The sequence below is a fragment of the Danio rerio genome, chromosome 15, assembly GCF_049306965.1.
Source record: "Danio rerio strain Tuebingen ecotype United States chromosome 15, GRCz12tu, whole genome shotgun sequence".
In the NCBI taxonomy this organism is placed as follows: domain Eukaryota; kingdom Metazoa; phylum Chordata; class Actinopteri; order Cypriniformes; family Danionidae; genus Danio; species Danio rerio.
The window spans coordinates 16,283,606-16,298,223 of NC_133190.1; the positions used below are offsets into that span (position 1 = coordinate 16,283,606).

General features: G+C 39.0%; 1 protein-coding gene across 3 annotated transcripts in view; it reads right to left on the minus strand.

The window, feature by feature from the left end:
- Positions 1 to 809: 809 nt before the first annotated feature.
- dpf1 (double PHD fingers 1) overlaps positions 810 to 14,618 on the minus strand; it is a 121,477-nt gene continuing 107,668 nt past the window's right edge. Inside the window, exons 9-12 of one of the 3 annotated variants that reach the window (XM_005173381.6) lie at positions 6,292 to 6,411; positions 6,084 to 6,196; positions 5,864 to 5,939; positions 810 to 3,942 (exon numbers count right to left, since the gene is read on the minus strand). In XM_005173381.6, coding sequence (XP_005173438.1) covers positions 3,872 to 3,942; positions 5,864 to 5,939; positions 6,084 to 6,196; positions 6,292 to 6,411 — 380 coding nt within the window. In that variant the 3' untranslated portion in view covers positions 810 to 3,871. Of the gene's footprint in view, positions 3,943 to 5,863; positions 6,197 to 6,291; positions 6,412 to 14,618 lie in introns of all 3 variants that reach the window. The other 2 variants (NM_001328069.1, XM_073923151.1) reach the window with 2 other exon arrangements.

The following is a 14,618-nucleotide window of genomic DNA, read 5'->3' on the forward strand; positions in this document are numbered from 1 at the left end:
TTAAAAAAATCTATATTAATAATAAAAGACTTTAAGTCACAATATCTGAATGCTCAAGCCGGGATTCGAACTATGGTCACTCGGATATATTATGCCCGCTCACAGTCCACTCGGCTACAACCAACCCTGTCAATCAAAAGCAGATTCGCCAGCTCTCGGTATGCTTGTGCAGTTCCTGATCCTTTGAATTGGTTAAGTCATGTGACCTGGGTGTTTTGAAACATTTCGGAGCAGTGTTTTGATTTGAGATCTCGACACGTCAGTTTAGCAGTCGCCATCCCTAATTTCTATTTAAGGGATTCAAGTCTTTACAGACAAAGCTAGATATTAAATAAATTAAACAGGGGTCAACAAAATATTTTTGGGTTTAACTTTAGTGCAATAATTCTTTGTCAGTATTTCAGATGTCAGAAAAAATTGACAGTTATTTGCAATTTAAACGGCTCAAGGGCAAATTTCTGTTGCCATACACCAAAACGTTTATCTGTAAAAGCCTAGTTGTATGGAAACAGGTTGTGGAAGGCAGTTTTTGATTCTGAATGGCTTTCCAGGGGTAAATGTAATGTTACATGACATTGAGTTTACAAGATGTTTTCCTGACGTTGTTAAAACACTGATTCACTGATTATTTGTAATCCAGTTTATTTCAGGATGTTGTGCTGTTTCTTAAAACTTACTTTCTAATTTAGCCAATTATGTTTTAATCTTGCTATAACTACAGTAAATGTGTTTTCTCTCTTTCACTGAGGTACCATTTACACTAGTGCAGTTTCATTTTAAAATGGCATTTTAGAATGAAAACTCTCCTCTTACAGACTGGTGCATTTATTGTGTTTAAAAAAGAAAAACAATGTCCATCCACATACAGCCTAAAACACATGATGCGTGATGAATCAGGGAACGATACACAATAGTCCAATCTGTCCAGGCAAAAAAAAAAAAAGAGTTATTGCGGATAACTGTGTTTCTGTTTTCAGTCTGTCTATACTTAAACAGAACTCCAGCATTTCTGACCTAAAACAGGATCTTAAGCATCTTTAAAATGTTCCAGTTTTGCCAGAGTAGTGTGGACACCATTTCAAGACCTATGGTTTTATAACAAAAACGCATTCGTGTAAATGGCATGACACTAGCTCCACTCTCTGAAATAAACGTACAAGAGCTGACTCTGGGGCAGTACCTTTTCAAAAGTTACATATTTGTACCTGAAAAAAACGATATTAGTACTTCAAAGGTACATTTTAGACACATTTGGGTACTAATGAGGTACTTCGAGGTACTATGAGGTACCACTAAGGATTTTTTAGGTACAAATATGTACCTTTTAAAAAGGTACTGGCCCAGTGACAGCTCTTGTACCTTTACTTCTGAGAGTGTACAGTTAAAGTCAGAATTATTAGCCCCTCTCTGAATTATTAGCCTCTTTGTTAATTTTTTTCCCCAATTTCTGTTTTAACAGAGAGATTTTTTTCAACACATTTCTAAACATAATAGTCTAATAGCTCATCTCTAATAACTGATTTATTTTATCTTTGCCATGATGACAGTAAATAATATTTTACTAGATATTTTTCAAGACGCTTAAAGTGACATTTAAAGTATTGACTAGGTTAATTAGGTTAACTAGGCAGGTTAGGGTAATTAGGCAAGTTATTGTAAAACGATGGTTTGTTCTGTAGACTATCGAAAAAAAAAATAGCTTAAAGGAGTTAATAATTTTGACCTTAAAAAGGTTTTTAAAAAATTAAAAACTGCTTTTATTCTAGCCAAAATAAAACAAATAAGACTTTCCCCAGAAGAAAAAATATTTTCAGACATACTGTGAAAATTTCTTTGCTCGGTTAAACATAATTTGGGAAATATTAAAAAAAGAAAAAAAATTCAAAAGGAGGCTAATAATTCTGACTTCAACTGTATGTTTCTATGCACTTATTTTTAGGCGCATTTTGGATGTGTGTATAAAAAATGATTGATGGAAAAGCCAAGATGTGCATGAGTTTTAAAAATGTGCATATATAACGTATGCGCATCACTGAGTAGAATAAACGTTTTGTTCAATAACAAAAGATGTGCATACATTACGATGGAAACACCTTCACCGAACAAATTCTAGTATACGCATTAAAAAAAGTCATGTGATTTCATTATAAGAGATCATGTGATGATAAAAATGTATGTGAATGGACAAACCAGCAGGCTGACCACATTGTAAAACATCTATATTAATTGCCTCCAGAATCAAGAGCATCTGGATTCTGCGTCTCACGCCTTCAAATGCCATTACATGTTAATTGCGTGTCAGGATTGCCTTCTGAGAAGCAAGTCATTTATTAAATGACAAAAAGATTTGCACAGCTTCTCTTACCTTAGCAAATTGTGTTTTTACTGTTGATATTTGGCTCCAGTTAATCATGAAGTGATGATTTTGTTCGCTCTGACTCATTGGATGGAAACACTGCTTTATTCGCACGCCTTTTATGCAATATTCCAGTTTTGCGGATAAAGTTAATTTGTATATTTGGATGGAAACACAGTCCTTGTCTTCTGAGGAGCAAGTGATTTATTAAATAACGAAAATATTCACGCAGCTTCTCCTACTGCAACAAATTTCATGTTTATTTTTGATATTTGGTGCCAGTTAATCAGGAAGTGACGATTTTTAACTTATTGGATGGAAACGCGGTAACACTTTATTTTGATGGTCCATTTGAGTATTAGTAGACTGTCTGCTTAATATTTGTTGAAACTGCTCCTTCAACAGACATTTAACTAACCCAAAACCCAACCTAACAGTCTACTTACAGTATAATTTTATGAGAATTAGTTGCAATGTAACCATCAAATGGACCATCAAAAAAAGTGACCGGAATTGCTGCTTTATCCGCACGTCTTTCATGTGATATCATAGTTTTGCTCATAAATTTAATTTGCATCTTTGGATGGAAACATAGCTAGTGAAACCATATGGTATAGGTCCTACATTCACTGAAACCTGATCGATATGGAAATGCGATTGGTTGGTAACTTTTTTCCTTATATGATGAAAAATATATGATGACATGATTGGCAACCACTGAATAGTCTATTTTGAATTAAGAAAGACTAATATGGAGCATATGTAGACTGTGCGTACACTACAAACCCCAACTGTGTTTTGTTTTTTAGGAAAAGAAGGGAGAATTTGTGGTAATCAACATCTTCTCAAAAGTGCTTTCAAATAAGATTAGCTTAAACTGAACCCAGAATATTCCTCTGACCACAGACCGCGCTCATGATAAATCACCTTTTTTAAAAATTCAGTGTAACGTGTCTCAAGAACCAAAAGCTGTACCTTCAAGGGACATCAATTATTGAAGAATCCATTCATCTCACAACAGAAGTCTAATTACAGCTAGAATAAGGCCAAATTGAATGAGGACACATGATCTCATTACGTGGTGGTGTCTGATACACCACTAAAATCCAATGGCACCAGAGCTAAACTAAACCAAAACCTGCACTTAGATCATGTGACATCCGCCTATCTGCATTTGGTGCACCATCTAATGATGTCACAGAGACTCCACCCCCTTCTAACTCGTGCAAAATGTCCCGTCAGTGACAAACGGTTTGGCACTACTTGTCTAAATGCCAAAAGATGGAGTCGGGCAATAATCCTCAAGGAAAGAGCTCTTTGGAGGGACTGGCGAGGAAAGGTCTGCTTGAGTCCCACCTGACGTGCTAAAATGTTAGTCGCACCCTAGTTTTTCCTTGCAGTCCACATTGACAGATGGAGTGTGTTGTCTTCTGATGGATGTTGGGGAGTCTCTTTGGATCGGTGATGATGGGATAGAGGAGGATGAGACTGCTAGGGTGAAGTAGGGCACGGAGATTAGGTTAGTGTGATGTAGGCGGATGCTTTTTCCTTTAGCTGCCGCAGACACAGATGGCAACTCCAGCTCCCTGCAAATAAAGAGACACAAATGTTGCATAATGTTGAGCCCTGTATTAATATTGTGGCCAGAGTTAGAAATACAGGTTTTAAATAGCAGTATTTGTGCAATGCAAACAATGTATTATTTAAATCATTTATAGTATTCATCTTAATTTTACACATGTAGCCTGTCATGTTATCAAATAGTGCTTTCTTGTTTAAACCACACTAAATTAAAACCACACTAAATCAAAATCACACACATAATATAGCAATGTTTGTAATACTGGCAAAAATAGAAATATGATGGCTGTAAATATGTATTTCAAGATTTGTTTTTTTTTGTCTTATAGTCTTTCTTGGCAAATCGTCTTCAAACTTCAAACTGTGTTTTATTTTGAGCAAACAACTCTCTAAAATGTGCAAGGTTTTTCTTAAAACTTAGATATTAATTATTTTTTTTATAATAATTACAATAACAACTGTATAACAATGTAAAATTATAAATGAAGTGATTTTTTAATTCAAATTAAAACAATTTTTTTTTTGTTATTTCCATTACCAAATCTGCTTGTTTAATACACAACCTCTGTAAAAGTAGTATATTCACTCTCCAGCCACTTTATTAGGTACACCTGCTCATTAATGCAAATTTCTAATCAGCCAATCATGTGGCAGCAACTCAATGCATTTAGGCATGTAAACATGGTCAAGACAATCTGCTGCAGTTAAAACCAAGCATCAGAATAGAGAAGAAAGGTAATTTAAGTGACTTTGAACGTGGCATGGCTGTTGGTGTCAGACAGGCTGGTCTGAGTATTTTGGAAACTGGTACTCTACTTGGATTTTCACGCACAACCATCTCCAGGGTTTACAGAAAATGGTACAAAAAAGAGAAAATATCCAGTGAGGGGCAGTTCTGTGAGTGCAAATGCCTTGTTGATACCAGAAGTCAGAGGAGAATGGCCAGACTTGTTCGAGCTAATAGACAGGTAACAGTAGCTCAAATAACCACTCGGTACAACTGAGGTATACAAAGAGCATCTCTGAATGCACATCACGTCCAACCTTGAGGCGGATGGGCTACAGCAGCAGAAGACCACACCGGGTGCCACTCTAGACTGATAAGTCTCGATTGCTGCTGTGACATTCGAAAGGTAGGGTCAGAATTTGGCGTGAACAACATGAAAGCATGGATCCATCCTGCCTTGCATCAATGGTGCAGGCTGGTGTTGGTGGTGTAATGGTGTGGGGATATATTCTTGGCAAACATTGGACCCATTAGTACCAATATAGCATTGTTTCAACACCATAGCCTACCTGTTGCTGACCATGTCCATCCCTTTATGACCACATTGTACCCATCTTCTAATGACTACTTCAGCAATTGGACTAACGCGCCATGCCATAAAGCACAAATCTTCTCAGACTGGTTTGTTGAACAGGGCAATGAGTTCACAGTACTCAACTGGCCTTCACAGTTACCAGACCTCAATCTAATAGAGCACCTTTGAGATGTGGTGGAATGAAATATTCGCCTCATGGATGTGCAGTCCACAAATCTGCTGCAACTGTGTGATGTCATCATGTCAATATGGACCAAAATCTCTGAGGAATAATTCCAGTACCTCATTAAATCTATGCCACGAAGGATTAAGGCAGTTCTGAAGGCAAAAGGGAATCAATCTCGGTACTAATAAGGTGTACCTAATAAATGTAGACAGTGAGTGTATTTTATTAATATTTAAGTTAAAAGTTGTAAATATAATGTTCTTTTTCTGGCCATGTTTTTTTCCTGATAAATGCGTTATACATTTTTTATTATAAAAAAATGATTGAGCTAAAATGTATTATTAATAATTATATAATCTACTTACTAGTTACTTATTACTTAATATTTCAGTGCACTCAAATGTAACAACCAAATATAAAAGACATCTCATCACATACCCTCCGGAGGCTCTGACATAGGGGGGCTTAGACAATACATATGATACCCTCTGTCGCAATCATCACAGAACAAAAGCTGATCCTGTAAAAATAATGCAAGTTGAATCTTGTATGAACAAGTCCCCAAACACCAGTGCTGGGGGCTCGGCATCCAGAAACACAACACAACACACACACAATGCACCGAGAGAAAGAGCATTGCTTCGTTCAGTTGACTTACATCGTTCTCTGAGGTGCCGCACAGACTGCAGGATTTACACTCGATGCACTGCCAGCGGTAGGTCCGCACAGCCGCTGTCATGTTCACCGTGAACTGCAAACATGACGGATGACCTGCACCAGCCATGAAAGAGGTAATGTGTAAAGAAAATTAATAAATCACATTTGCAAGTCAAGCTGTCAAGGGTTTGGGTCCGTCAGGGCCTCACCTGATCGGCCGCAGTCCGCACAGGAGATGAGATCTTCGGGACAGCCGGTTTTCTTTGAGCCCCCTAGACAGAAGTCACAGTAGCCGTTTGGGATGACGGAACCATCGGCTGCTTTTTTGGCTGAAAAGAGAAAAGCAAATGTGTTCATGAAAAGAAAAACAATAAGTTTATGGATTGATCATGTACAACGCTTTTTAGAAATTTTTACTGTAAGACCTTTTGAGACATTCAAAAAAACAACTAACTGCTGTATTTTGCATGCCAGGCCAGTTGGTGGCGATGTCACGTTATGAAGAATAACTCCACACCTGTACACACATAAGCCCAATCACGATCTCACAAGGTAACTATTTTACGTATTGTCAGAAAAGTATATAATTTGTAAGAATTAATTTGTATGAAATAAACTTTTTAAAAGGAGACATGCTTCCAAACCTCACTTCTAACCCTACTCCTCATTACGTATGAGATCGTTCAAATGAATACGAGTTAGCCATTAAATCAATGGCTTCTCAATACCAAGTACGCAAAGTTCAGACTTGTATCCTTGGAAGTTCAGACTTGCCAAGTTCAGACTTGGAAGAACAAACTCCCGAGGACGCAAGGACACAAGTCGGGTTCTTCTTCAAAAAGAACAGCAGTGCACTTTATAACGTCCCTTAACTCACCATGAATTCATTGTTTTCACTGTCCATATAAAATAAAATGATTTAATTCTATAGAGTAAAATAATTAATATTATATTAATATTATAAATCTATATTTTTGAATTAGGAAAATGTACACATAAATCCAAATAAATGTGAAGTAAAGTGGGTTATTATACACAAACACGTGCCTTTGATTATCAGTTTTAATATTAAAATATAAAGTACAAACAAACACAATAAGAAATAAAGATAATGCTAAGTTTGATAAACAAACAGCATACAACACAGTAACATTATTAAAGACAATTATAAATAAAACTGCCAAAATAACACACCTGGGAACAAATAATATTATAAGACCAAAAACTGTCCGTTCGATATACGCAAGATGTATTAAATATCATGTTTTAACTACAATGGAGAGATGAGATCCAGCGGTACATCAGAGATAGACTAACGATGTAAAGCTGCTATTGGCAGGGGAGTTGATGATGAAGCTCCTGCTGGCAGGCTGGAGGTCAGAGTACACATAAGCTGAGGCACATCGCCAAAGATGCGTTATCTTTGTGAATAAACTGCCGATTCGAGTTTAAAACAACTACATTTTCCCCTGAAAAAACTCCTAAAACTTTATTTTGTGACACAGTAAAGGAGTATTTTTAAAACCATGTGGGGTTTCTCCTCCACCATTAGCATTTGCTGGTTTAGCTGCAATGTATTCTGGGATACCTGAGCTTCGCAAGTCACCTCTTGAAGCATCCTTGGCCAAAGGGATAGAGCAAGTACACATGCGGGAGTTTTATCTGTACTTGGCGAGATGTGAACTCTGAATTGGAACAGTACTTTGACGACAGTTGATGACGTTCACGAGGACACAAGAACGCAAGTACAGACAAGAACCAATATTGAGAAACAGATAAGGAATTGCCATGACATTTCGTTAACAGTCCTGTAGTTTTGCTTGTTAGATACTCACATATGCCTAGACCACATTCCCAATTCCAGTCCTCAGAACCCCTCGCCCTGCACATTTTGTTTGCCTTCCTTACTAAAAACCCCTGAATCAGATCAACAGCTTGTTAACAGAGAGATCCATGAACTGATCTGTGTGTCAAATAAGAGACACATACAAAATGCACAGGGCAGGGTCCTGGGGACCAGAAATGCAAACCACATGCCTGAACACACTAAGAACTAGTTGCTATGAAAACTAACTATGTAGTGGCCTCGCATCGACTGCGTCTGGTCACGTCTGAACCAAAAAGTGGCTCATGATCACACCAAATGGACAACAGCCACATAAAATGGGAGCATACAATCTACACTTGCATGGGTAGATCTGTCTTTCCATACCGGCAGGTGGCACTATTCTGCATTGTCATTCCACAAAGGGGAAACCGAAACTAGTGCTGCACACATACAAACCATAATCAAAGCTTCGTCACTTCAGTTTTTGCACTGATTTGTAGCTGAACAGCCAATCAGAGCAATCTCTTTCACCGAAAGCCTACATGCTGAATCATGCTCATGCTTTAAAGTTAGGGGTTAGCTTAACCATCATTCCACACTTCAACATGGGGAGCGGCAGTGAAGTGAGGCAACAGTACGAGAAAGCCCTGGTGTCTTTCAAATTCTCGTTGTGGGGACATTTCGGTTACACGTATAGCCTACTCAAACGGAAACACTTCCAACATGACTGCACATCTGCAGTGCCATCACCCAGCAGTATCACTGTCTGAAGGCAGAATAACAGAGAAGGTAATAAAAGCCTCTAAAAAACAACAATCCCTCGCTAAATCCTTCCAGCAAACATACCCAACCGAATGTGTTCCGAAAGACACATAAAAATAACAAAGGCAGTGTTAAATTTAGTTAAGATGGTTTATTTATGTTTACTGAAGTACAAATATGTTTACTTGAAATGGTCAATTTATGTTTAACTTCACATGTATGTTTTTTTTTCAAAATGTAGAAATTTATGTTACCCAGTTTGTACATAGGCTACCAGCAGCTGTGAGATTTCAGTGTTAATTTTTGTATTTTACAATACACTAGGAACTATTATACTTTTCTGGCTTTGAAGTAAAATAAAGTAGTCTTAAAATAAGAAATTGTTATTTTTTCTCCTTAATCTCTTACTCTTTCTATTGCCTAAGCATAGAAAAAACACTTATGTGTCAAGCCATCAGAACCAAACTGAACATTGTGCTAAAAAAATCGATGTATTAAATGTATTGAACGTATTGTTGCATCCCTAGTATATAGGTCATTTTTCAAAATACTGAAATAGTAGATGAGGACAGACTAAAAAATCCACACCTTGTGAGTCCAGCAAACCTGCTGAACCATTTTTGTGAATTAGAAAAATGTTAATACATTTACGTATTTTTTTATGTATGTTTTAACTTCACATCTTTTTTGGACATGTCCATTAAAAAATGTCAGATAAATCCTTCCCTAAACCCAACCAATAGTGTTTTTAAAAGCCAATGTAAGAGAAAAGTGTACTGTGACCATGTAGTTTCACATTGATTTAACATAGCTTTTATTTTTCAATTGTTATTAATTATTTTTTATTGTGGAGCCGTGCTTTAGCAAACTCAAACATCTGCATCACTGCATCCAGACAAGTACAATATATTAAAGAGCCCATATTATGGGTTTTTGAAAATGCCCTTCCATGTAGTGTGTAACACAACTCTAGGTGAAGTGAAGTATCCAGCTAAGGCTTAAATCTGAAAGAGTACAGTGTTAAAATGGTTGATTCATCTATAAAAGAGTCGACTCATAGTGCTTCAAACGAGTCGCCATGATAACGAGTCATTAGGTGTTTCGCCATGACGTACTAACAAAACCAAGTTATTCACATGCACGCGCAAACCCGGGAGATTTGAAACCTGCGGCCCCGCCCTCTGACACAGAAACCCAGACACACACACACCCACAAACATGCTGGTGGATTGAAGTCACACTGCAGATGGATATTATCGAGTCTCTACCCAAAAATGAAACCTCAGCATTATAACCAAGCAGTTGGAAACTACTGGAAACTACATGCTACAAAGAATACTTCATCAGCGTTTGTTAAAGGAAGGATCAGTAAAGACTAACTGATGGACGTCAGGATGGGTTTCTTCCTCCATTTCTTAAGTGTAAGTACGTGCGATTAAAGTTGTTGCCTCGTTGACTCTAGCTTGCAAATGTATTTAGTTGTGATTTGTTACTGGCTATATTCTCCTATCGCGTGCAAAGCCACGTTCAAGAGTTCACACTTAGCTGATGATTGGTAATAAGCTAGTTTGGCATGCTGTCCCAGGAGAGAGCCCTGAGCTCATGAGAGCCTCGAGCCCGGGGCTCCCTCCCGTTGCAGGGCGAGAGGGGAGTTTGAACTCGGGTAGATCTCGAGAACCCCCCTCCCTCCTGCTGCGTGAGGGTTGCTAAGGTCATGCGTTGCTAATAGAATTGAATCAAATTTGGTGCTAATTTGGATTAGTCAATTTACTTAAGTGTCATGTTTTTGGGAGTGTGGGAGGAAACCGGAGGACCCGGGGAAAACCCACGCAAGCACGGGGAGAACATGAACTCCGCACGAAAATGCTGACCGTTTGGGTAGATGCCCGAAGCGGAGGCATTTTGCTGTGAGGCTGCAGTGCTAGCCACTGGGCTGCCGTGCTGCCCTGTAGACAAAGGAGGAGGCGAAGGGGTGGTAGGGGGGATTCTTCAAGACGAAGATGACTAAAGGTAAGGTGTTTGGTTATTTATACTTGGTTAGGAGTAGTCTGATTGGTGGTTCGTACATTAGCTTGACTCGGGGCCAGCCGTGTCAATCATAAGCACGTGATCCTCTCGAAATTAGTTTATGAATAAACTTCACTTAAAAACGCGACGAGTGCTGCTTTGTTTACGGAGCTCCGTGGAGGAGGGTAGTGTGTGTGTGTGCGTGTGTGCGTGCGTGTGTGCGCGCTGTCGTCCGGAGGTATGTGTGTGTGTTTGTGTGTGTGTGCGCGCGCACGCACTGTCGTCCGGAGGTGTGTGTGTGTTTTTGTGTGTGTGTGCGCACACGCAAGGACGAGAGCAATATGTGTTTGTGTGTATGTGTGTCTGTGAAAAGAGCAGAGTGAGACAAGCTAGAAGATCTCCTCAACAGTTTTTGGAGTTTTTGCTCAGTAAAATAGCTAGTCGTCTGTATTTACATTGACCCACTGGCAGCTAAAATCCACGCCTACACTATCGAGCGTGTATGAACTGTGATTACTTTTATATTGCTGATTAGCTGTTGGGCATTTCACTCTCTCACTGAAGGCAGTCGACCAATGACAACAGACTGTCATTGGTCCAATCAGCGCAGATTAGCTTCGCGCTAAGGAGGAGTTTGGGAACAAATGAATCACTGGACAATTCATACGGGAGTCGCTGGGATAATTAGGTAAAAATAAATGCAGATTATAAGACCATGAAAGTGTTTTTTGATCTTGCATGCATATTAAACTGTTGTTGGAGACCCTTACAACCAAGATATGACCCTATTTCATGTATAATATGGGCTCTTTAAATAAAGGTTTTTTTCCAGCTGTGGTGACAGGCCTTTTACACAGAGTTTCCAACTACCTATAGTGTTATTCATTCATTCATTTTCTTGTCGGCTTAGTCCCTTTATTAATCCGGGGTCGCCACAGTGGAATGAACCGCCAACTCATCCAACCGCCTTCCAGCCGCAACCCATCTCTGGGAAACATCCACACACTCATACACTACAGACAATTTAGCCTACCCAATTTACCTGTACCGCATGTCTTTGGACTGTGGGGGAAACCGAAGCACCCAGCGGAAACCCGCACAAACGCAGGGAGAACATGCAAACTCCACGCAGAACGTCACCTGAGCCGACATCCACATAACAGGCCCTGATCTTATCAGTATCTGCCTTTGTAGTCAAAAAGACATGTTTTGTCATAGAAACAAATGCATATGATAATTTAGCCTCTTACACATGTCTATGGTGCTGATTTGGATTAGTCAATTAACTTAAGTTGCATGTTTTTGGACGGTGGGAGGAAACCGGGGAACCCGGAGGAAACCCATGTGAGCACGGGGAGAACGTATAAACTCTGCACAGAAACGCCGACTGGTTTGGTTAGGACTAGAACCAGTGACGTTCTTGGTGTGAGGCAACAGTGCTAACCACTGGGCCACCATGCCACCCATCTAGGAAAGGAGGAGTAGGGGTGGAAGGGGGGATTATTCAAAACGAAGATGGCTTTTATATGGAACTCGGGGTATTCATAACGGCTTAGGATGTGTCTGATCAGTGAATGATAAATTGGATAATGCATGACCAGTAGCAAGCAATCATAAGTACATGATCCTTTCGAAATTCGTTTAGAAACAAACTTCACTTATGGTGTTTTTTCCCCATTATACTGGGGAAAATGAAAACACCCCCCAAAATCCCCAAACTGACAGGTGCATGAAAGGTACACTGTTTTTGCCTGCAGTGTCTCGTCTAGGTAAATGTGAGCAGGAGTGTGACGGGCTGCTGTTATGCTCAGTATGTGTGTGTCAGTGTGCTGTACGGGCCTGCTGGAGCTGAGGGAGGGGAACACATGCGCTCCACTGGGAGAACTGGAGGTCTGTTAAATATTGTCACAGGAAGAGAGGAAACTGCTGCAGAGAGAAACAAATACGCAGCAGGAGACTGGTGGATATAATTAACAAGAAGACAAGGACATCTCTGTGCGGCTCTCAGATCAGCCTCAATTCATGGCTGAGCGCCTCTGTCTTCTGGTGGCTTGAAGGAAATGCAGCACAGTGCAGCTTACGATGGGGGAGAAAGGAAAAAATGTGAAATCTAATTGTAAAAATAATATAACAAAACCTGTTTGTTGGTAAACAAATCAAACCTTACATTTAATGAAATACAAAACACTCTCTTCAAAAAATAATAGTAATGATAAATAAATAAATCATTTCTTTAAGTGTCCAGCAAACCCCACCCCTGCCCCCAATAAAAAAATGTTTAAAGAGGACCTATTGTATTTAATTTCATGATTTAAGATGTCTTTTGTGTCTCCAGAATATGTCGATAAAGTTTCAGCTCAAAACATCCATCAGATTATCATTATATCTTTAAGAATATTGAATTTTCTGCTCTGAACACAATGTAGCTGTTTTTGTTGCCTGTGGCTTCAATGCTGGTTCCCCCCGCCCACGTGACTGTCAGAGTGTGCCTCAATCTCCGCCTCGACTGCGTCAGATAAACAGGTACAGTGACAGACATGAAGGAAGCAGATCTCACGTAACATGAGAATTACTACAATAAGAACTTTCCCAATGATTATTTGATGTATTTGTTGTGGAGTTGGAACAATGAGTCACACACACATACAGCATGCACGTTTAATTTTGCACTGTTTTTGCATCCAAATGTGACGGGATACAGGTTAATATCCACTGCTGTGGATATCTGTTATGTTAATGTACAAAATAAGCCTAATTTAGTGTCCACAAACCAGGATTGAAGCGTCTTCTTTTATTTCTTACTTGTTCTGACATGCGGCTGTTGTGATAAAGGCGGTAAAATAACTAAGTAACTCATACATCAAATAAAAGTAACTCATAACAAACATGCACTGTTTTAAAAATGTTTTAAACTTGTAAAACTCATTCTTGATCACATTTAATGATGATTGATGATCCCAGAGAGCTGAGATCTTTTAAACCCAGCTGCTTTGCGCACATCCGGTCTTGTGGATATGATTATATGTGTTACTTCGAAGACATGTCAATCAATTCAGTGGGCGGGGAAACCTCACTCCTACGTCACATCTGCTTTAGTCTATGCCTTATTTAAATGTCTAATGGCTGCTGGTATGAAACTATTTTTGTTATAGTTCTAGAGCTTGATACTAAAAACCTGCGACCAGAAGGAAGGAGCTGAAACTGTAGGGGATGTAGTGTAGGGCAGTGGTCCCCAACCACAATTGGTACCGGGCCACATAAGAAATCATAAATTATTTCTGTAGAAAAATTCCCCCCGCAACTTGGTTTCTTCCACTCACCCCAGCCATCTCATGTGAAATGAACTATGCCAAAATCCACCACGGAGCGGGAAGAATTATCGCTAGAATATAGCGCAGTGGTGTGTTGATAGTTTAAAGTTATAAAACAGGTATTATAGGCCAAAGTTAGCCCATGGTAACCTTTGATTTGGCCCATCTGAGGGAGAGAGAGGGAGAATGATGGGGATGGTCTAGAGATTATCATTTCAAACTTTACATAACCTTTTATTTGTTTGTTTTATTGTTCAGCTACAAAACAGCTAACTGGAATGAAATGTTTCAAGTGAAATTGTTTGAATTGATCAGATTTAGTTTTCATGTAGATATGGTCCCCCGATGGATAGAGGACAATGCAGAGACTGCGAATCAAAGCAAAGGCAGATTCTGCTTGACTAGTGCTTGACTAATTATACTTAAAAATGTTAAACTGCAGTAGCGAATATGATTCAAAGTGATATTTACTATTTATTTATGAATATTATAAAATTAATTAGGAAATTACCCATGGCCAACTTTAATTTAAAATAGTTAAGTATATTTATATTCGGCCCATGACTTTCTATGATATTTGGTTTTTGGCTCTTCAAACCAAAAAGTCCGGGTAACCCTGGTTTAGAGT